General features: G+C 39.0%; 1 protein-coding gene across 2 annotated transcripts in view; it reads right to left on the reverse strand.

Annotated features, from left to right (window-relative positions):
• The window catches only part of LOC138855427 (uncharacterized), an 801,190-nt gene that overhangs the window by 294,543 nt on the left and 484,547 nt on the right, over positions 1-22,100 (reverse strand). For both annotated transcript variants that reach the window (XR_011394664.1, XM_070104721.1), the window contains exon 3: positions 21,539-21,589. Coding sequence is in view for 1 of the 2 variants with exons in the window: in XM_070104721.1 (XP_069960822.1) it covers positions 21,539-21,589 (51 nt within the window). In the remaining variant the exon portion in view is untranslated. The remainder of the gene's footprint in view (positions 1-21,538; positions 21,590-22,100) is intronic.

The following is a 22,100-nucleotide window of genomic DNA, read 5'->3' on the forward strand; positions in this document are numbered from 1 at the left end:
TGTACAGAACAGAGCAGCAGAAATAAAAGAGATGCAGAGAGACTATCTTTTTCTCCACGTCTCTACCCAAGAGAATCCAGCTGACATGTTGTCACGTGGTGTCCCACTCAAGAAATTTGTGGATAATAAATTATGGCTCCACGGACCGAACTGGCTCTCTAATGAAAATAACTGGCCTCAGCAAAAAGCTCACATTATGCCAGAAGAAAAACAGTTTGCTTGAACACAGCAGAAATAAGTTGTGTAAATACTGTAGACACAACAGAAATAGTCATTGATGGATCTAAATACTCATCTTTGGGTAAACTCTTAAGAGTTACAGCTCGTGTCTTTAAATTCATTAAAGGAATAAAACCTGATTATGAATGTCTTGAACCCATTAAATACTGGGTGAAACTAATACAGAAAGATGTTTTCTCTACAGAATATAAATTTCTGGAAACAAAAGATAAATCCTATAACCTACCTTGTTCTTGTAGCTTGAGTTATGGTGTTCTTCACACCTTCGACAGTGATGGAGTGAATGATGGTGAAATTTTTCTTTTTCGGGCCACCCTGCCATGGTGGGAATCGGCCAGTGTGTACACTGTGTTCCACAAGATTTGTCTTTATTGTTCACAATCTTATCACTAAAGCTGATCACACTTCTCTAAGTGTTTATTGTGTTTTGTGAGACACTTTGTTCACACTAACGCACGGATCAGTGTTCTTTGTTGGTTATACTGGCGTCAGTGTGACTCTCAGTAGAGTCAAAAGTAATCTGAAGACGCCACAGCCTCCTACACCGTCACTGCCCCTAGCACATAAAGGAAAAGCTGACCTAGTACTTTTGCTTCCTTTCCACTTCCTCCATGAAGCAAAGCAGAATGCTTGAATCTTGCTGTCTTAAGTATAGACAACAATGTCCACTATCTTTACCTTGATGATAAAGTGGGAGCAGGGTTTTCCTTAACTGTCCTGCTAAGGTAAGAGATGGACTGTCTTTTATTAAAATACACTTTGCAACACTGGAGTCTTGCACGGAGCCTCGGTCGCTTGACCAAGTCGCATACTGGTACTGCATCTGGGATCAATTACTTGCTGTAGCAGTAAACAAGATGCTTGCCCCTTCTGAGAGGGCTGGGCCCCTCAGGGCTGAAAGGGGCTGATACCCCCCTCCTGGAGAAAATTTCTCCACAGTCTTAATGACATATATATATATATATATATATATATATATATATATATATATATATATATATATATATATATATATATATATATATATATATATTTCAACAACCTGGCCGTATCCCGCCGAGGCAGGGTGACCTAAAAAGAATAACTTTCTCTTTTTGAATTTAATAACATATATAGAGAGGGGGTTACAATGATTTCTTTCTGTATATGTGAAAATGAAATCAGGCAATATATTTCCCCACAAATACTAAAAGGCGGAATAATAATGGTCGAATGGGAGGTCGAAATATATATACCAACAAGTTGAAGAAAAAGACACATGTATAACAGTTGGATATCAATTTGTTGCTTGAAACATTTCGCTCACTGCTAATGGTAGGTACTGCTGGAGAGCTGTGCAAAAGGGGATCAATCCAAAGACTTGTCAGAGTTAAAGAAATAAAAAATGCGTATAGAAATGCAAGGAAGACGAAACTTTTATGAGGAAATAATAGACAGGAGCACGATTGAGCTAAATCTTTAACTCAAATTTAAAAAAAAAAAAAGTAAATTAAAGAGTAGTGATAAAATACAAAGAATTCAGAACTTAATCATCATGGGAATATATTCTAAAATGCAGCAGATATGAATCCCCAATAGACAGCTTTAGTGGAGGATACCGTCATAACTAAAAGGAATGTAAAGAAATCTCTACCGGATGTTGACGAGAGAACAGCAATAGGATCAGCCGAGTGAGCACTATGGGTTTTAAAATTATGATTAGAAGAATTATGATATTCACTTTGGAATATTTTGGGATTTCCTTTCAGGAAGATATTTTGACACAAATGAAAGATGCAACACATTGTGACAACATTTAAAGAAGAAAAAGATGACCGGTGGGTCCTTTAAATTATAGGCCAATGCCGTCACAGAAGAGAGGATAACATACTGCGAGAGCAAAACCCTACTAACTAGCAAACAGTTCTCTTTTCGGTTTGCAAATTCGTGCATATAGAATTTGTAGTTCGGTTTTCGGAAGGCAAATTCCTGTATATAAAATCTGTTGCATTTACCATTAGTCATCCTGACAGAGTTGCATAATTTTGGGCCGAAATCCTCTAATAGTTTTTAATCATAAGACTATAAAATATAGGAATATAAGGCAAACTATAACAATGATTGAGAGGTTAGATTAGGTAAGTTTTGTCAGGAAACAGAACAAGTGTTTCCTGATGCAGGTCTTAGTCGTGTGGTGACCTGCCGTTGGAGCTTTTGGTCATCTGACCAAGGCCATCTGACCGGTCCATCCCTTTAAAAATTATGGTCATAGATAAAACCATTTATTTAGGTGTTTTATGTTTAGAATGGAAATGTAAAGGGTAATAAGAGAAAAAAGTGTACTCATGATGTGTCAAAAATAATGTGAGAGAAAAATCTACCCTTCCCAAGATACTGCAATAAATTTCTTTAAATAACTTGCTAACAGGAATAAAATAAATTATGATTGTGGATGAAAAAAATTATATGTAAAATATACAATAAAGAAGATTGCGAAACTTAACTTCATGATTAGGATAAGTGGAGCAAATGGAGTGATAAGTGATAAAATTTAATAATTATAAATACCAAGTAATGGGAATGAGATAGAGTGAACTCCAGCCACATTAATGACATAGAATTTGTGACAAAATATTGAATATATCATAGAGAAGGAGATAACAGCTATTATAAAAATATTATCGTAAGATAATATATAGTGTAAACGAAGCTAGTAAAATCTCTCACAAATATTGATGAATTAACTTTAAAAATCCCTTCAAAACTTACAAGGGCGAAAAACTTGAATATAAAACAGGTGTGTGGTGCGCACACTTAATAAATGCTTAAGTTTAAAAAAAATAGATTCAAAGAGCTACAAAATATCTCCAACGTCATAAAAAAAAGTTATCATGGATATCTGTAAACACTTAAGACTCCCACACTTGCAAATAGAAAAAGAGGAGACATGATCGCTACATGTATGATTATAAAAGGACAAGAGAAAAATAAATAACGAAGATAATTATCTTAAACAAGGGCAAGAGGCCATAGTCTTGAAACGAGAATTTTTTTTTTTCCAAAGGAATGCCAGAATGCTTCCCTTCAGAAGCAGAGCAGAACATCAATGAATTAAAACAAAATAGTAGGTGCTACAGTCATTGGGAATTAAAAAAAATACATACGATAAAAGAATGAGTGAAAACGGGACATCTCAAGTACAATAGCTTTGTTCCAGTATATAGAAATGAGTAAAAAGAAAATGCGTATGTCATAACCAAGATAACTTCCATCAATCCATAGTTGAAAATGATTGCTCGTGACATCATACTAATTATAGACTAAAATTGATAAAATCTGCTGAATGAACAACAATAACAGTAATAACTAAAACAAATACTGTATTTCTACAACTACATGATACAGCTTTTAGATATTTGCGAGAAATTACACAATATCCAAAAACTTTAAGTAAATTCCTTGAGCTGCAACATAAAAAAAGCAGTATATTAATACCAGAGTTATCAATCTTCATCACAGGAATATCTTATAGATAGCAAATCTGTATCATTAAGAGTGAGGTCAGGTGGAAGCAACCTGCCAGAGGCAAGCAGACTCATACTCCTGTTAGCAAGTAGGTCCGTAAGCACGAGAACGTGACTCTGTCTGCCCATGGACACCAATTTTCCCTAGAATTTCACAGTGGGGTGGATGGTGGGTGTACCAGCCTGCGTCCCTCAGTCAGTCTTGTTGGTTTCTTTGTGGGGACACGAAAGGCCGCTACAGATATGAGGACTGTTGAAGGTGTGTGTGTGTGTGTGTGTGTGTGTGTACTCACCTACTCACCTAGTTGAGGTTGCAGGGGTCGAGTCCGAGCTCCTGGCCCCGCCTCTTCACTGGTCGCTACTAGGTCACTCTCCCTGAACCGTGAGCTTTATCATACCTCTGCTTAAAGTTATGTATGGATCCTGCCTCCACTACATCGCTTCCCAAACTATTCCACTTACTGACTACTCTGTGGCTGAAGAAATACTTCCTAACATCCCTGTGATTCATCTGTGTCTTCAACTTCCAACTGTGTCCCCTTGTTACTGTGTCCAATCTCTGGAACATCCTGTCTTTGTCCACCTTGTCAATTCCTCTCAGTATTTTGTATGTCGTTATGATGTCTTCCCTATCTCTTCTGTCCTCCAGTGTCGTCAGGTTGATTTCCCTTAACCTCTCCTCGTAGGACATACCTCTTAGCTCTGGGACTAGTCTTGTTGCAAACCTTTGCACTTTCTCTAGTTTCTTTACGTGCTTGGCTAGGTGTGGGTTCCAAACTAGTGCCGCATACTCCAATATGGGCCTAACGTGCACTGTGTACAGGGTCCTGAACGATTCCTTATTAAGGTGTCGGAATGCTGCTCTGAGGTTTGCTAGGTGCCCATATGCTGCAGCCATTATTTGGCTGATGTGCGCTTCAGGAGATGTGCCTGGTGTTATACTCACCCCAAGATCTTTTTCCTTGAGCGAGGTTTGTAGTCTCTGGCCCCCTAGACTGTACTCCGTCTGCGGTCTTCTTTACCCTTCCCCAATCTTCATGACTTTGCACTTGGTGGGATTGAACTCCAGGAGCCTATTGCTGGACCAGGTCTGCAGCCTGTCCAGATCCCTTTGTAGTTCTGCCTGGTCTTCGATCGAGTGAATTCTTCTCATCAACTTCACGTCATCTGCAAACAGGGACACCTCAGAGTCTATTCCTTCCGTCATGTCGTTCACAAATACCAGAAACAGCACCGGTCCTAAGACTGACCCCTGTGGGACCCCGCTGGTCACAGGTGCCCACTCTGACACCTCGCCACGTACCATGACTCGCTGCTGTCTAACTGACAAGTATTCTCTGATCCATTGTAGTGCTTTCCCTGTTATCCCTGCTTGGTCCTCCAGTTTTTGCACTAATCTCTTGTGTGGAACTGTGTCAAACCCCTTCTTCCAGTCCAAGAACATGCAATCCACCCACCCCTCTCTCTCTCTCTCTTGTCTTACTGCTGTCACCATATCATAGAACTCCAGTAGGCTTGTGACACAGGATTTCCCGTCCCTGAAACCATGTTGGCTGCTGTTGATAAGATCATTCCTTTCTAGGTGTTCCATCACTCTTCTCCTGATAATCTTCTCCATGATTTTGCATACTATACATGTCAGTGACACTGGTCTGTAGTTTAGTGCTTCATGTCTGTCTCCTTTTTTAAAGATTGGGACTACATTTGCTGTCTTCCATGCCTCAGGCAATCTCCCTGTTTCGATAGATGTATTGAATATTGTTGTTAGGGGTACACATAGCGCCTCTGCTCCCTCTCTCAGGACCCATGGGGAGATGTTATCTGGCCCCTTTGCCTTTGAGGTATCTAGTTCACTCAGAAGCCTCTTCACTTCTTCCTCGGTTGTATGCACTGTGTCCAGCACTTGGTGGCGTGCCCCACCTCTCCGTCTTTCTGGAGCCCCTTCTGTCTCCTCTGTGAACACTTCTTTGAATCTCTTGTTGAGTTCCTCACATACTTCACTGTCATTTCTTGTTGTCTCTCCTCCTTCCTTCCTTAGCCTGATTACCTGGTCCTTGACTGTTGTTTTCCTCCCGATGTGTGTGTGTGTGTGTGTGTGTGTGTGTGTGTGTGTGTGTGTGTGTGTGTGTGTGTGTGTGTGTGTGTGTGTGTGTGTGTGTACTCACCTAATTGTGGTTGTAGGGGTCGATTCATAGCTCCTGGCCCCGCCTCTTCACTGATCGCTACTGGGTCACTCCCTCCCTGCTCCGTGAGTTTTATATTTCTTTTTAAAGCTATATATGGATCCTGCCTCCACCACCTCCCTTTCCAGACTATTCTATGTCTAATAACTCTGTGACTGACGAAATACCTCCTAACATCCCTGTGATGCATCCGAATCTTCAACTTCCAATTGTGACCCCTTGTTGTTGTGTCCCATCTCTGAAACATCCTGTCCTTGTCCACCTTAACGATTCCTCAAAGTATTTTATATGTTATCATGTCATCCCTGTCCCTCCTGTCCTCCAGTGTCGTTAGATCGATTTTCCTTAACCTCTCCTCATAGGGCATGTCCCTGAACTCCCGGACTAGTCTCGTTGCAAACTTTTGTACTTTCTCTAATTTCTTTACGTACTTGGCCTGGTATGGGTGTCCTGAACAACACATTTCACTACAAGACGTTTTGACTACTGTGGGCTTTATCAGTCCGATGAAGTGCGAGGAAAATCGAGATATATATATATATATATATATATATATATATATATATATATATATATATATATATATATATATATATAGAGAGAGAGAGAGAGAGAGAGAGAGAGATAGAGATACAAGCTAAATTGCATTTTATACAAAGTTCTGTACATACATACCGTGTACCTAGTAACTGTACATATAAGGACTTATTGATAACTATTCAACTAGCCTAATTCAATGTTCTTGCTATATACGACGATTATTATATGGAGAAATTATTTAAAACCACGACACCTCCAGAAACTGAGCACCAGAACCTCATGTCTCTCCTCCTGACGTTGATAGCACAAGAAGGTACTTCTTACTGAACCTTCATTGTGTCCGCACTGATGCTTGGGTAAAGAGAGAGGCACCGCTGCATACAGACGATGAGTCCATCTCTGTACTTCCATCACTTTACATTACTGGTACAAAATATCAACACGTTGATGAATAAGACATATATACACCACCTGGATTTCTTTGTTATGAATTATGAAGACGTTTGGCCAACCAGTGGTATTTCTCAGTTCAGTATAGAGATGAGACACTGGAAGAGAGGTAATTGGTCCCTCAGCATTGACAGGTGTTAAGTTCCTTAGACTTGATCAAGAGTGACAGATTACCTCATCTTGCACTGTCTCTGGAATATATCTTCACTTATTAGATAAAGCCGCTGATAGGCGAAAAGTCTTCATCATTCATGGTAAAGATATGCAGATGTTGGTAGTGATGATAACAGTGTAGTAGTGATGATAACAGTGTAGTAGTGATGATAACAGTGTAGTAGTGATGATAACAGTGTAGTAGTGATGATAACAGTGTAGTAGTGATGATAACAGTGTAGTAGTGATGATAACAGTGTAGTAGTGATGATAACAGTGTAGTAGTGATGATAACAGTGTAGTAGTGATGATAACAGTGTAGTAGTGATGATAACAGTGTAGTAGTGATGATAACAGTGTAGTAGTGATGATAACAGTGTAGTAGTGATGATAACAGTGTAGTAGTGATGATAACAGTGTAGTAGTGATGATAACAGTGTAATAGTGAAGTAGTGATGATAACAGTGTAGTAGTGATGATAACAGTGTAGTAGTGATGATAACAGTGTAGTAGTGATGATAACAGTGTAGTAGTGATGATAACAGTGTAGTAGTAATGATAACAGTGTAGTAGTGATGATAACGGTGTAGTAGGGATGATAACGGTGTAATAGTGATTATAACAGAGTAGTAGTGATGATAACAGTGCAGTAGTGATGATAACAGTGTAGTAGTGATGATAACAGTGTAGTAGTGATGATAACAGTGTAGTAGTGATGATAACAGTGTAGTAGTGATGATAACAGTGTAGTAGTGATGATAACAGTGTAGTAGTGATGATAACAGTGTAGTAGTGATGATAACAGTGTAGTAGTGATGATAACAGTGTAGTAGTGATGATAACAGTGTAGTAGTGATGATAACAGTGTAGTAGTGATGATAACAGTGTAGTAGTGATGATAACAGTGAAGTACTTGTTATAATAATGTAGTAGTGATGATAACAGTGTAGTAGTGATGATAACAGTGTAGTAGTGATGATAACAGTGTAGTAGTGATGATAACAGTGTAGTAGTGATGATAACAGTGTAGTAGTGATGATAACAGTGTAGTAGTAATGATAACAGTGTAGTAGTGATGATAACAGTGTAGTAGTAATGATAACAGTGTAGTAGTGATAACAGTGTAGTAGTGATGATAACAGTGTAGTAGTGATAACAGTGTAGTAGTGATGATAACAGTGTAGTAGTGATGATAACAGTGTAGTAATGATAACAGTGTAGTAGTGATAACAGTGTAGTAATGATAACAGTGTAGTAGTGATAACAGTGTAGTAGTGATGATAACACCGTAGCAGTGATGATAACACCGTATCAGTGATGATAACAGTGTAGTAGTGATGATAACAGTGTAGTAGTGATAACAGTGTAGTAGTGATGATAACAGTGTAGTAGTGATGATAACAGTGTAGTAGTGATGATAACAGTGTAGTAGTGATGATAACAGTGTAGTAGTAATGATAACAGTGTAGTAGTGATGATAACAGTGTAGTAGTGATGATAACAGTGTAGTAGTGATGATAACAGTGTAGTAGTGACGATAACAGTGTAGTAGTGATAACAGTGTAGTAGTGATAACAGTGATAACAGTGTAGTAGTGATGATAACAGTGTAGTAGTGATGATAACAGTGTAGTAGTGATGATAACAGTGTAGTAGTGATGATAACAGTGTAGTAGTGATGATAACAGTGTAGTAGTGATGATAACAGTGTAGTAGTGATGATAACAGTGTAGTAGTGATGATAACAGTGTAGTAGTGATGATAACAGTGTAGTAGTGATGATAACAGTGTAGTAGTGATAACAGTGTAGTAGTGATGATAACAGTGTAGTAGTGATGATAACAGTGTAGTAGTGATGATAACAGTGTAGTAGTGATGATAACAGTGTAGTAGTGATGATAACAGTGTAGTAGTGATGATAACAGTGTAGTAGTGATGATAACAGTGTAGTAGTGATGATAACAGTGTAGTAGTGATGATAACAGTGTAGTAGTGATGATAACAGTGTAGTAGTGATGATAACAGTGTAGTAGTGATGATAACAGTGTAGTAGTGATGATAACAGTGTAGTAGTGATGATAACAGTGTAGTAGTGATAACAGTGTAGTAGTGATGATAACAGTGTAGTAGTGATGATAACAGTGTAGTAGTGATGATAACAGTGTAGTAGTGATGATAACAGTGTAGTAGTGATGATAACAGTGTAGTAGTGATGATAACAGTGTAGTAGTGATGATAACAGTGTAGTAGTGATGATAACAGTGTAGTAGTGATGATAACAGTGTAGTAGTGATGATAACAGTGTAGTAGTGATAACAGTGTAGTAGTGATGATAACAGTGTAGTAATGATAACAGTGTAGTAGTGATAACAGTGTAGTAGTAATGATAACAGTGTAGTAGTAATGATAACAGTGTATAAGTGATGATAGTGTAGTAATGATAACAGTGTAGTAGTGATAACAGTGTAGTAATGATAACAGTGTAGTAGTGATAACAGTATAGTAGTGATGATAACAGTGTAGTAGTGATAACAGTGTAGTAATAACAGTGTAGTGATAACAGTGTAGTAGTGATGATAACAGTGTAGTAGTGATGATAACAGTGTAGTAGTGATGATAACAGTGTAGTAGTGATGATAACAGTGTAGTAGTGATGATAACGCCGTAGCAGTGATTATAGCAGTGTAGTAGTGATGAAACGTTTAGTGGCTTCATCAGTCCAATAACAGTGTAGTAGGAGGAGTTGATAACAGTGTAGTAGTGATAATAACAGTGTAGTAGTGATTGTAAACATTTATATTCAAAACTTAATGCATGACTGTTAAGAAAGAGAAAAATGGATAGGAACTTGAACCATAGACCTTGAACGAAGCAGACCCAATGCTGTACCAATGAGCCATGAAGACAACGAAGCCCCGTTCATTCTTCTGTTTATTCACTGACAGTCGTTTCATCACGACTTGAGTTTACATAAATTAAACATTCAAATATTTAGGCAACTGGAAGGTTTATCCAAATTATTATCTGCATTTTTAAAGTATTCATAACGTAGAGGTTTTACAGCGCCTCGGGAATGAGAGGTAATCGCATATGATCCGAGAAGCTTAACCTTAAGTTCTTAAATAAAATGCCCTTCACTAACAATAAAGCATCGTCTCCATTCCTTCCTCTTGAAGCGATGTCTCGTCCAAGCTTCCTTTAAGAGTTATTACCAAGTGGGTACAGGTAGTACAGTTAAGTCCCTAAGACATATTTGTGCGTCGATTATACAAAACAATAGTTATAACTATGACCATAATTTTTAAAGGAGTGGACCGGTAAGCCAGCGGAAGGCCTCGGACAGATGACCAAAAGCTCCAACGGCGGGTCATCATATGACTAAGACCCGCGTCAGGAAACACTTGTCCTGTTTCCTGACGAACCTTACCTAACCTAACCTGTGTCGATTTGTTTGTTGGTTTATTGATCGATTTATTTGGTGAATTATTTTTTCGATTTTGAATGATTTTCAGTGCATCATCTGAGCTACCAGTAAATAATTCTGGAGATCACTGTCCCTTAGGCACCACTGTCCTAAACCTGCCTGGGGACTGTGGCAACATGTCTGTGGGGACTGTGGCTGTTGGAACTGTCTGGGATGACTGAGACTGGAGGATTAAGTCTGGGAGGGAGGGGAACTTTGGTTGGGGGTGGGATTAAGGCAGCCTGCAGGTAAACACTGCACAAAAGGCGGCCATACTTGCTCTGTTTTAACAGGTGCAACTCAGTGATTTTTAAGGAAGGTCCACACGCGCTCTCAGCTGCCGCTTGAGCGTGATGACTTGACTTATTGAAACACATCTTTGTATCCAGCTTGTGCTGTGGCCTTCACCTGGTCGGCCGCATGTGGTGGTAGTGGTGATGGTGCTTCGGTAGATTCATTTGGTTATGGTGGTTTGATCAATTTCTTTGATAGTTTCATGTATTCATTTGGTGTAACAAATTTGGGTTTTGTTTTGACGTATTGCTTAGATGCAGTGGTTTACTAATAACAGTTTGGCTGCATATGTTAGCGGATTTAAATTTTGTTAATTATTTTGCATATTGTCATTGCCTCTAGTCTCGTTGCCTTAACACTTTTTTCTTGTATCATCGATAAACTTCTATGTTTGTAAAAGGCTCCTACTTTTTTTCTCTTATCTATTCTGGGATTTACAATGTCTTCAATAGACCATCTACTGAGACATTCATTCCCAAATATTCAAATACATTCGATGTGTCAATACTCTTGATGAATAAATCACATGTGCAACACATAAATATATTCATTCTGAAGACGTTTCGCCAAACACTGGCTTTATCAACTCAACACACAGACTATTATATGCTCACCACCGTAGCTTTGGTGAACCTTGGTGAAGGCTGATGGACTGATTCCACAAACTGTCTATCTGCTTAGTCTACTTCGTCTTCCATCATCTCTGATATCTCTAGTAGTGTAATTCTTCTCAGGTTACGGTGCTGAACACCATATCTAATAATGACAATGTATTAGTTTTTAAAGGTGTGGACCTGTAAGCCAGTGGAAGGCCTCGTTTATATGACCAAAATCCTCAAATGGCGGGTCATCATATGACTAAGACCTGCGTCAGGAAACCATTATCCTGTTTCCTGATGAATCTTACCAAACTTAGCCTTCATCTAAGCTAAGAGACTGATTACCTCTTCTACTGTCTCCAGTTTCGACACCTTAAAAAACTTCTTCGTAAATACCTGTTCCACAAATTTCATTCCCTTCTAAAATCCTATTTTCTGTGTTTCCCATAACTCTCGATAACATTCATGTTATTGCAATATCTCGCCACTTCCAACCTTAACTGACAAGTCATTAAATTCTTGAAACTTTCTGAACACAGTGAAATATTAACAGAAACCCCTGACAACCCAAACTTCCTACTGGCCGATCCACAACAGTGTCATCCACTTCAGCTATAAACTTTAAACAAAAATCATCTCACACTCAAAATTGCCTAAAACGAAATATTTTTCATAATTGTTTGTACTCTAAACTTGTATTAACAATCGCTTATATTCTTATTACATACTTCTCACATACCACTTTTATTCTAAAGCATAAAGAATTTGAATTTTATCTGTTTTCGTTTTTTCCACAGTTCACAACATTACTGCTGTTCATTATTTTCGTGTTTCCTCAGATGCGTTCAGCTTAATTCATTTAACTTCTTGCCATTCAAATTCCCTTCCCCCTTTAAAAGTTGTTTCACTTTGCCCTAGCATATAAACCTTCCATTCTTTCATAAAATTAATAATCAATCCTGTTGTAACATTCATACTACATCCTTCACACAGCCCACATTCATACTATCGTGAATTTATCAATATATGAGGAATCAAGAGAGAGAGAGAGAGAGAGAGAGAGAGAGAGAGAGAGAGAGAGAGAGAGAGAGAGAGAGAGAGAGAGAGAATCCCTGTCCTAATGTCGGTGAGACAAACATACATGCCGGTATACCACATACGGTAACACTAATTCATCAAACTATACGGACTGAGGTCATCAGTACCACTTGGGTTCAACAAGATAGGACATCCTTCATCTCTGGGCAGTTTTCGAAAAAAATTTGGGTCTAGTTCCTCGGGAACAACTGAAGATCCATAATACAGTCCATTACCTTTAACGTGTTGTTGCAAGCCGTTCATTGCTCTAACAATGCGTTATTTAATACTCTACATAAAGAATATAACTGGGTTAGCTGAAGTAGAAAATACAAAATGTGCTCTCCAAGGTTGTGGACCTTGAGCATACCACAGATACAAAGCCAGAGTATATCACAACATGCCACGTTCACTCCTTTCCATTATTTATTGACATTCCACAGATGAGAGGCAATTTTTCGACTTTTCCCTCTCTCCTCTTTCTTCCCCTCCCTCTTCTCTCTGGCACACGCACACACACACACACACTAAGCGTGATGAGTTTCGTTGCAGATTGATCATGATCCTATATGCAACACCGCGCACTGCAATTACCAGAGGATTAGTGGTGATGAGCGGGGTGGGTCCGACCAACTCCCCGGGTTATTAAGACCGACCATGAGAACCCCGAGCGGCCGTTTCCAACAGCAGGCTCAAAATTAACTCCATCTGGGGTTCTCTAATGGATCTGCGGCTCTTTGTGCGATCATTTGCATATTTCTGGTTTATTTACATGGATTATGATTCTCCAGAAAATTAACTGTCGCACATTAAACGAAGCATTCTATCTTTTAAAATACAACTGTATGAATCATTAACGTCAGCGAAAAAGAAGGGATGAATTTACGAATCTTGTAAGATATACAACTTAAATAAAGAAAATAAATCGATTAGATGATTACCCAAGACATGAACTGTGAGTAAAGTTTCCATTATATTTGGAGATGATCTCGTAATAGCGCAGATTTTTTCCTCTCTCCTTTATTCTAATTTCGAGGCGGGTGATAAAGAACTCTATTATGTCTCCTTTATGAGGGATTTATGGGTAAATTGTGGCATGTATCACCCAGCGGAGCGTGGGGAGTAGGAGATGGTGTTGTCACTTCAGATTAGCACCTCCAGAGTCTCTCACCCTTCATGACGACAATGGTGTGGGGCGGTGAGGACGACGGTGGTGACGACGATGTCAGTGATGGGTGATGACGACGATGGAGATAATGGTAAAAATGGCGACTGTGATGAAAGTGCTGATGACAACTGAGATATATTCTGGACTCACTTGCCATGGGTTCAAACCCCAAATATACCTACAACTGAGTTCCGCCTCTTAACAAGATGACAAAAATCACCTCTTCTTTCTCGACGGGAGTTCTCCGGGTTGCAAAACAAATTACATTCCTAGTTTTTCAACAGACGGGTTGTTGACACAGTCAAAATGACTGTTCTGTTTCACTCATGTTGTTCAACGACTTGAAAGTAGTGAAATTTTAATTGGATGTAAAGTTCGCTTCCTTTTTATAAGTGTGGGTGTCTCTTGCAAGCAATAGAGCTGCTCTACCAGTGTAGAATATAGAGAACTAGTTCGATTCCTGTGATGAGTTAGCACCCTGACAAGCAGGGTCACCACAAGACGTGATATAAGTTATGAGAACCACTTTTTCACCACGCACGTCAGGCTGTGTATGCGTCACCAGTAGAGAATCAGCTAAAAAAAAGTAGTTACGAACACCAACATAATACTAGTACAATAAATAACATTTGCAATAGTTGAAAGGTTAACAGAGAGGTGAGTGGCACCCAACTCCAGCTTCATATGTTTTTAAAGTGCCACTCCACGTACCTGAAGGGTCACACTGCGGCTCTTGTCAGAGGCCTCGGGGAACACTTCTCTGGTTACTATAGACAAAAATTGAAATTATGCTTTTAAAACAATAGTGTGTTTAATGTTCGTCTTCTATATGTCTTAAGACATGTGATTGTTTCGAGTCTCCTGCGTTGGATTTCTTGACAACTAGGTCGGGTGTTGTCTTGACAGCTAGGTCGGGTGTTGTCTTGACAACTAGGTCGGTTATCATGACAATTAGGTCCTGTGTTGTCTTGACAACTAGGTCGGGTGTTGTCTTGACAACTAGGTCGGTTATCATGACAATTAGGTCCTGTGTTGTCTTGACAACTAGGTCGGTTGTCATGACAACTAGGTCGGGTGTTGTCTTGACAACTAGGTCGGGTGTTGTCTTGACAACTAGGTCGGGTGTTGTCATGACAACTAGGTCGGGTGTTATGACAACTAGGTCGGGTGTTGTCTAGACGACCAAGCCAGATGTTTTCTAAACGATTAGGTGTCGTTATCGTCTTGACCAGGTGTCGTCGTCGTCTTGACAATCAGGAATGGTGCAGATCTGGCATAGTGTAGAGTAATAGTGAAAGATTTAATATAGCGTGATATAGTGTTGTCTTGGCGAGATATAGTGTCCTCATAGACTAGTTTTTATGTAAATTTAGGCAGTTTTAGTCTAGTCTTCAAAAATTAAGTCAGGTATAAGTCTCTGTTACATCTGGTGTGACCTGGACGATCATATCTGGTGCGGTTTTTGCCGACCAGGACTGGAGCCATCGTACCGACCATGTCCGATGTGGTCTTGGCAACCAATTCAGATGCTTTTAATGATCAGTTCAGATGTAATCTTGACCAGTTCTGGTCTGACTGTGACGACTATTTCTGGTGTGGTCATGACCGGACCTATTGTGGATTTGACGACTAGGTTTTGTATAGTCTTGATTACTAGCTCTAATTTGGCCTTGACGACTGGATTTAACTTGGTCTTCACGACCGGGTCTGGTGTGGTCTTAGAAACCAAGACTCGCATATCTTAAGGATAAACCGTCTATCTTTCTGACTGTATTACGATGCTGCTACATCTCCAATGACTGGATATCTTGATGAAGATAATACAGATACCAAAGATAACAAAGATACCCAGTTGCACACGTATCTAATTCTTCAACTTGTCGGTATTAAACAATCATTGATCTTTTGATAACATCTAACACTGAAGATTATGATTAACATTTAAACTCGAGTTTCATAGAGTGAAAGTAAATTTAAATGTGGATTTTACTAAACTCTCTCCCACTTGACACAAACAGAGCATATCACATGTTTTGTGTTTGCACAACACGAGAAGTCTGACGAAATACATAAAAACATATGATATATATATATATTAATATGTCGGCCGTCTCCCACCAAGGCAGGGTGGCCCGAAAAAGAAAAACTTTCACTATTATTCACTCCATGACTGTCTTGCCAGAGACGCGCTTACACTACAGTTATTAAATTGCAACATTAACACCCCTCCTTCAGAGTGTAGACACTGTACTTCCCATCTCCAGGACTCAAGTCTGGCCTGCCGGTTTCCCTGACTCCCTTCATGCTACCTTGCTCACACTCCAACAGCACGTCAAGTCCTAAAAACCATTAGTTTCCATTCGCTCCTAACACGCTCACGCATGCTTGCTGGAAGTCAAAGCCCCTCTACCTGGAGTCTACCTAGAGGTTATTCCGGGGATCAACGCCACCGCGGCCCGGTCCACGACCAGGCCTCCCGGTGGATCAGGGCTTGATCAACCAGGCTGTTACTGCTGGCCGCATGCAGTCCAACGTACGAACCACAGCCCCGCTGATCCGGCACCGACTTTAGGTATCTATCCAGCTCTCTCTTGAAGGCAGCCAGGGGTTTATTGGTAATTCCCCTTTTGCTTGGTGGGAGGCCGTTGAACAGTCTTGGGCCCCGGACACTTATAGTGTTTTCTCTTAGTGTACCAATGGCGCCCCTACTTTTAATTGGGGGTACTTTGCATCGCCTGCCCAGTCTTTTACTTTCGCACACAAAACTTTCTTTACCCCCTCCTTCCAACCTTTCCTAGGCCGACCTCTACCCGGCCTTCCCTCCACTACACATTTATACACTCTCGAAGCCATTCTGTTTTGTCCCATCCTCTCTATATGTTTGAACTACCTCAACAAACCCCTCCCCTCAGCCCTCTGGTAATCCCGCACCTCCTCTTAATTTTCAAACTACGGTTTCTCTGCATTATATTCACACCATACACTGCCTCCAGCCTTCTCCTTGTTGCAACATTCACCACCCATGCTTCACACCCACATAAGAGCGTTGCTGTAACTTTACTCTCATACATTCCCCTCTTTGCTTCCATGGACAAAGTTCTTTGTCGTGCCGAATATTTAAAATGGTCATTTAGCAAGAACTCATTTAAAATTAAATTCTTTCTAAAATTTTCTCTTATACGTTTAAAGATATATTTTTTTCCGTTTATGTTAATGTAAAAATTCATAATTTTGTACGAAAAGGACCTTAGAAAACTGACCTAACCTTATTATAACAAGCGCAATTTAATTTAACCTAATTCGACTAAATATATATTAGATAAGCTTACAATAATTTAATAATAAACAATAAAATATATTTTTTTCATTAGGTTCAGAATGATTTTTACGAAATTATTGCATACACAAATTTTCGCTTGCCTTATTCGGCAAGAAGAGCGTTGCTATTGTATATTATTTTGCTAAATTCATCAGTTAACAGGACTGAATTTCAATTAATATTTATTAAAATAAAAAAAAATATTGCATGTTAATATAAACGAGTAATATAAACTAAAGATATACTTCTGCCCTAGGTATGATATTCATAAAAAAAGTTTATTGCAAAGTTCAACGTCATATGCGAGTGACAGTTGCACAATCGAAACTATTTATTAACAAGTTTGATAACAGATCCAAAATGTTGTTGAACTGATAAATCTGAAGCACTGACACTCATTACCCAACAAACTTTTACCAGGACAACGTTCAGGTCAATGTTGATCAGAACTTGCTTTGCAACGTGTTTATCTTCATCACAAGGGTGCATATGTACGTTGTTGATCAGAACTTGCTTTGCAACGTGTTTCTCTTCATCACAAGGGTGCATATGTACGTACATGTCATAACATTCACTGGATAGGGGAATTAAAGTTTATATCTGTTTAATTAAACATCGTGAACTGCCTCCACGAGCTGGCCGGATCCATCAGGCAGTTCTTCCAGCCAGGCAAGTGAGAGAGAGAGATGGGAGGCTTCTTACTTTTGATGTAAATAGAAAGTGATGTCAGCGCAGGTGTTGGTCGTGTTCCCAATAGTGTTTATTGATGTCTTCACAGCGGGAGCGGCTCCGCATGACGTTACTGCCCTATACGTCAGGACCCAGGCCATTCTCCCTTCCTTGTGACAGTCCTCACCTGTTGGTCCGTTCTCGCTCGCTCTCACTAAATACCTACCTCCCCTCTCTCTCTCCCTCTTTCTGCGGTCCTTCATAGGTTCGTCCCATTTCTTTCTGAAACCCCATCTATGAAGTGAAAAAATGTCGCAAGACCGAAACGTTTCCATAAAATGTCCAAAGTATTTAAATGTGTGTCTTAAATTATAATCTGTCCAAGTTATATACCAGTTTTTCGCAAAGTATGTAAGGTGTGGCCACATGCCTATGGTGTTGGCTTGAGGGACTGAACACCTCCTACCAAAGCTGACGGGGTGATTGTCAACACTATTACTTTTGCTGTCTCCGGTGTTATGTTCTCCTGTGTTCAACTGAAGAAGCTTGATGTGCAAGCGAGACATTTCGGCGATAAAGTTAGCCAAGTGTTGCTTATTTGATTTATTCTTTAACTTAACTCGTTCTCCATCCTCTTAGTTTTTGCAGTCAGTTTCTCTGGTTATATATCACATAGTAGCTTTCGTTTATTTTGTGATGTACATAACATCTGTAGTCCGTTGCCTTCTACAGTATGTGTGTTACAGAAGGATGGAGAGAATAAGTTTAGATATTACTGAATAAAGGTTCTGAATTCAAAGCCAAAATTTTACATTAAGGAGAAGAAATTGATTCAAAGGCAGGGAAGAGTAGTGGATACTGAAGAAGCGAATGACGCAGATTCGCGGGAATGGATATAATTAAGGATGAAATCTTTCAAGCAAGTGGAGATAAAGAGCCGGAATGGTTGATGTGTATCTTCAGTGCATGTGTGATGGGAAGCTATCTAATACCTAAGAGATATCAAATATAGCTCAATATCAGGAGGAAAATTCTAACATACAGTTAGATAAAATTAGGGGAAATCATTGGCTGAATATCCACAAGGTAAATTATTTGGCAGAAACGTTACTGAAAGAAACATGAAAATGATAAAGTTGGATGACTCTGGTTGGGTCACTCCTCTAGTATCAACTGTGGGCATGATTCCCCCTACATCCGATGTTCATATTCATCTAGCAGTAAGTAGGTAACCGGGTGTTGGCCGACTGTGACTCGCATCACAGAGAATGAGTACACCAAACACAGGGTTCGGCTTTGAAATTAGCTGAGGAAGGATAACAGCTCTCAGCTTGTAAATTAAACTAAAAAAAATATAACTACAGAGGACCAGAGTGGGTTTAGAAAGAGAAGGGAAAGTCTGGATTAAGTGCTTGTACTGTAGCACTTAAGTAAAAGTTGTTGTTAATATCGATTTGAAGACATGATATAGCTATGTGGATATCTGAAGACATGATATAGCTATGTGGATATTTGAAGACATGATATAGCTATGTGGATATTTGAAGACATGATATAGCTATGTGGATATTTGAAGACATGATATAGCTATGTGGATATCTGAAGACATGATATAGCTATGTGGATATTTGAAGACATGATATAGCTATGTGGATATTTGAAGACATGATATAGCTATGTGGATATTTGAAGACATGATATAGCTATGTGGATATTTGAAGACATGATATAGCTATATGCTATGTGGATAGTCGTACATGTATGGAATAATGCGAAAGTTGTTAAGAAGAATGAATATCAGATTAAATAATGTCGGAAAGAAGAAAAAATCTAGTAGAAAAATCTAAGAAAATGATGTGTAATATTACCATGCTGTTTAATGTGTTTATAAACGAGATTGTAAATAAGTGAACGCTAGTATAATACGGAGACTGTGGCCCTAAACAAACTTTCCGATATAAATTGGGTGTTGCTATAGAGATTTTATGTCATGGTGCTAGTGAGAGATTCAGAAGATAGGGTTTAAAATTTGATGAAGGAGTTTGAAGAGTGTGTCAAGTATGTTGAAAGCGATCACTAAAATTAAGAAGTAGATAAGAGGTAGTGCAAGTAACAGAAATGAAAGATCGTAGTTTAGATGAAGTAAATCAAAAGAGATGAAGACAAAGTTAGTGAACTGTTAACGAATCTGTAGTACAAAGCTTGTCAATAGATTCCGAAAGGATAATATATCGGAATATTAGGTTGAAGTCGCATCTGCAGGAGTTGAAATATGTTCTTTGAATACTGGAGTGGAAATGTGTATCTGAGATCAAAGTATTAAGTAAACATCATGAAAAACAATAAGGAAAGATGTTATAAGATCACGTACTAGCGAAAAAAAAATAATATTCAAGTAGAAGATTGGCTGTTGAAATGGTTCAGAAAAAACTGATAGATTCTGTGGGTGTATAAATTTGTGGCGGTGTAATGCTGTGCGGGATGTCTGAGAATGAGTTGAAAGAATGTTGGAGAAATTTTGAATCAGGCAGTTGTTAGCACGTTTAATCAAAGTAGAAGTGAATGTTTTTTGGTGTGCAGTTGTAAGAGCAAATTAATATATATCAAGTGATTCAGGGAAACCGGTTGGATAGGATGTAATTTCAGAGGTGAGAAATAAACTATCTATATTAAAAAAAACATAATGGAAATGTTGCAGTTCGAAGAATCATCATTAGACTATGATATCTATATTCTCCTGGAAAGATCATTATCTGTGTGTGTAGGTTATCCGACATATTGGGATGATCAGACGAGTGGCTACTGGAATTCAAATACATGTGAAGGAAGACCACCAGATACGAAATGCAGACTGGGAGTGAAGGATACTGAGGCTCTGTATTTCCAACTTGGAGTATGACACTGAGAACATTGCTAGTGAACATTAACTCATACGTGCGCCTTGGCGACTTAAGAACTGTATTTCGGAGCTGAATGTGTATACGACATATGTCAGGACTATTACTGAACACACGCCTGATCCATCACGTAACAGAAACAGAAAATTCTGAGGATCGCAACAAAGCTTCCTCGGAGGCCGAGGGTCTGGCCTAAAAGAAAGTATTCTGACATCCTTAGAAGACAAAAAGACCCGAGAGGAAAAATAAAAACGACTCATATCTTTACAGAATATAATAGAAGGTTACGGACAGACTGTATGATATTTTCGAAAAATATAAATGAAAGTTAACTTACATATGGGCCATGAGACGTCAGGAATTTTATTCTCCCGCCTTAAAGTGGTCAGGAAGTGGAGTGACCTTGAGAGAAAAGTATGGCAAAAGATATCATGAACAATTTTAAGCGTAGACACGATAAGGTACCCAAGAAGCAGGGAAATAATAAATCAAGTTGTATACAGTTTGGATCCAGAAGATGAGATTTGCGCCTTCAGTCACAACCAGGTGAACACGAGCGAACGAACGAATGCACGCACGCAAGCACACATAAAACAAAGTAGCAGAGAATCGACCCCTGCAACCACAAATAAGTGGGTGCACACGCGCGCACACGTAAAATTTCACAATGCCGCGAATGTAACAGTGTAATCACACTAATCACGTTAAGGTGCCTAACGTGTTTAAATGCTGGAACAAGTTGCTTTACTTTTCCCTTACCAGTTTTTATCCAGTAACCCGGTCCGTCCTTAGATTCGAAAGTTATTGATTACTGATTCATGATGTACACACACACACATACACACATACACACACACGCACACACACACACACACACACACACACACACGCACACACACACACACACACACACACACACACACACACACACACACACACACACACACACACACACGGGAACTAATAAGTCAAAAAATAACATACCGTTTTCCGGAACCTAGAGCGGATAGTCGACTGAATCAGCTGACAGCGCATCTGGAAGCAAACAAAGATCCAACATCAACATCTCCAGCAACGTTCCTTGCGGTTTAGCGCTTGTTGGATTATAATAATAATAATGAAGCAACGTTATGTTCGTACATACATGAATACCTATAACTTACCTGTAACTCTCTTTGACCTTTTAAACTACGTACCTATGCAACCACTGGCACAAGCTGTGATACAGATGTATGGTTAACAAGAAGCCGTATGGGAATGGGCTAAAACACACAGTTCAGAAACCAGTCAACCCTTCAACACAGTCGTACTGTCTACTTCCTCAAAATTCCACAAACAACGAAAAATCATACTCCAGCTATTTTTCTCACTGCACATCATGCTCTCTTACCTGCGTATTATATATATATATAGATATATATATATATATATATATATATATATATATATATATATATATATATAAACACATACATACATACATAATGTCGTGCCGAATAAATAAAATTTGCGATTTTGGCTTTAATAACAATGCTCTTCTTGCCGA

The sequence above is a fragment of the Cherax quadricarinatus genome, chromosome 5 (assembly GCF_038502225.1).
Source record: "Cherax quadricarinatus isolate ZL_2023a chromosome 5, ASM3850222v1, whole genome shotgun sequence".
Lineage (NCBI taxonomy): Eukaryota > Metazoa > Arthropoda > Malacostraca > Decapoda > Parastacidae > Cherax > Cherax quadricarinatus.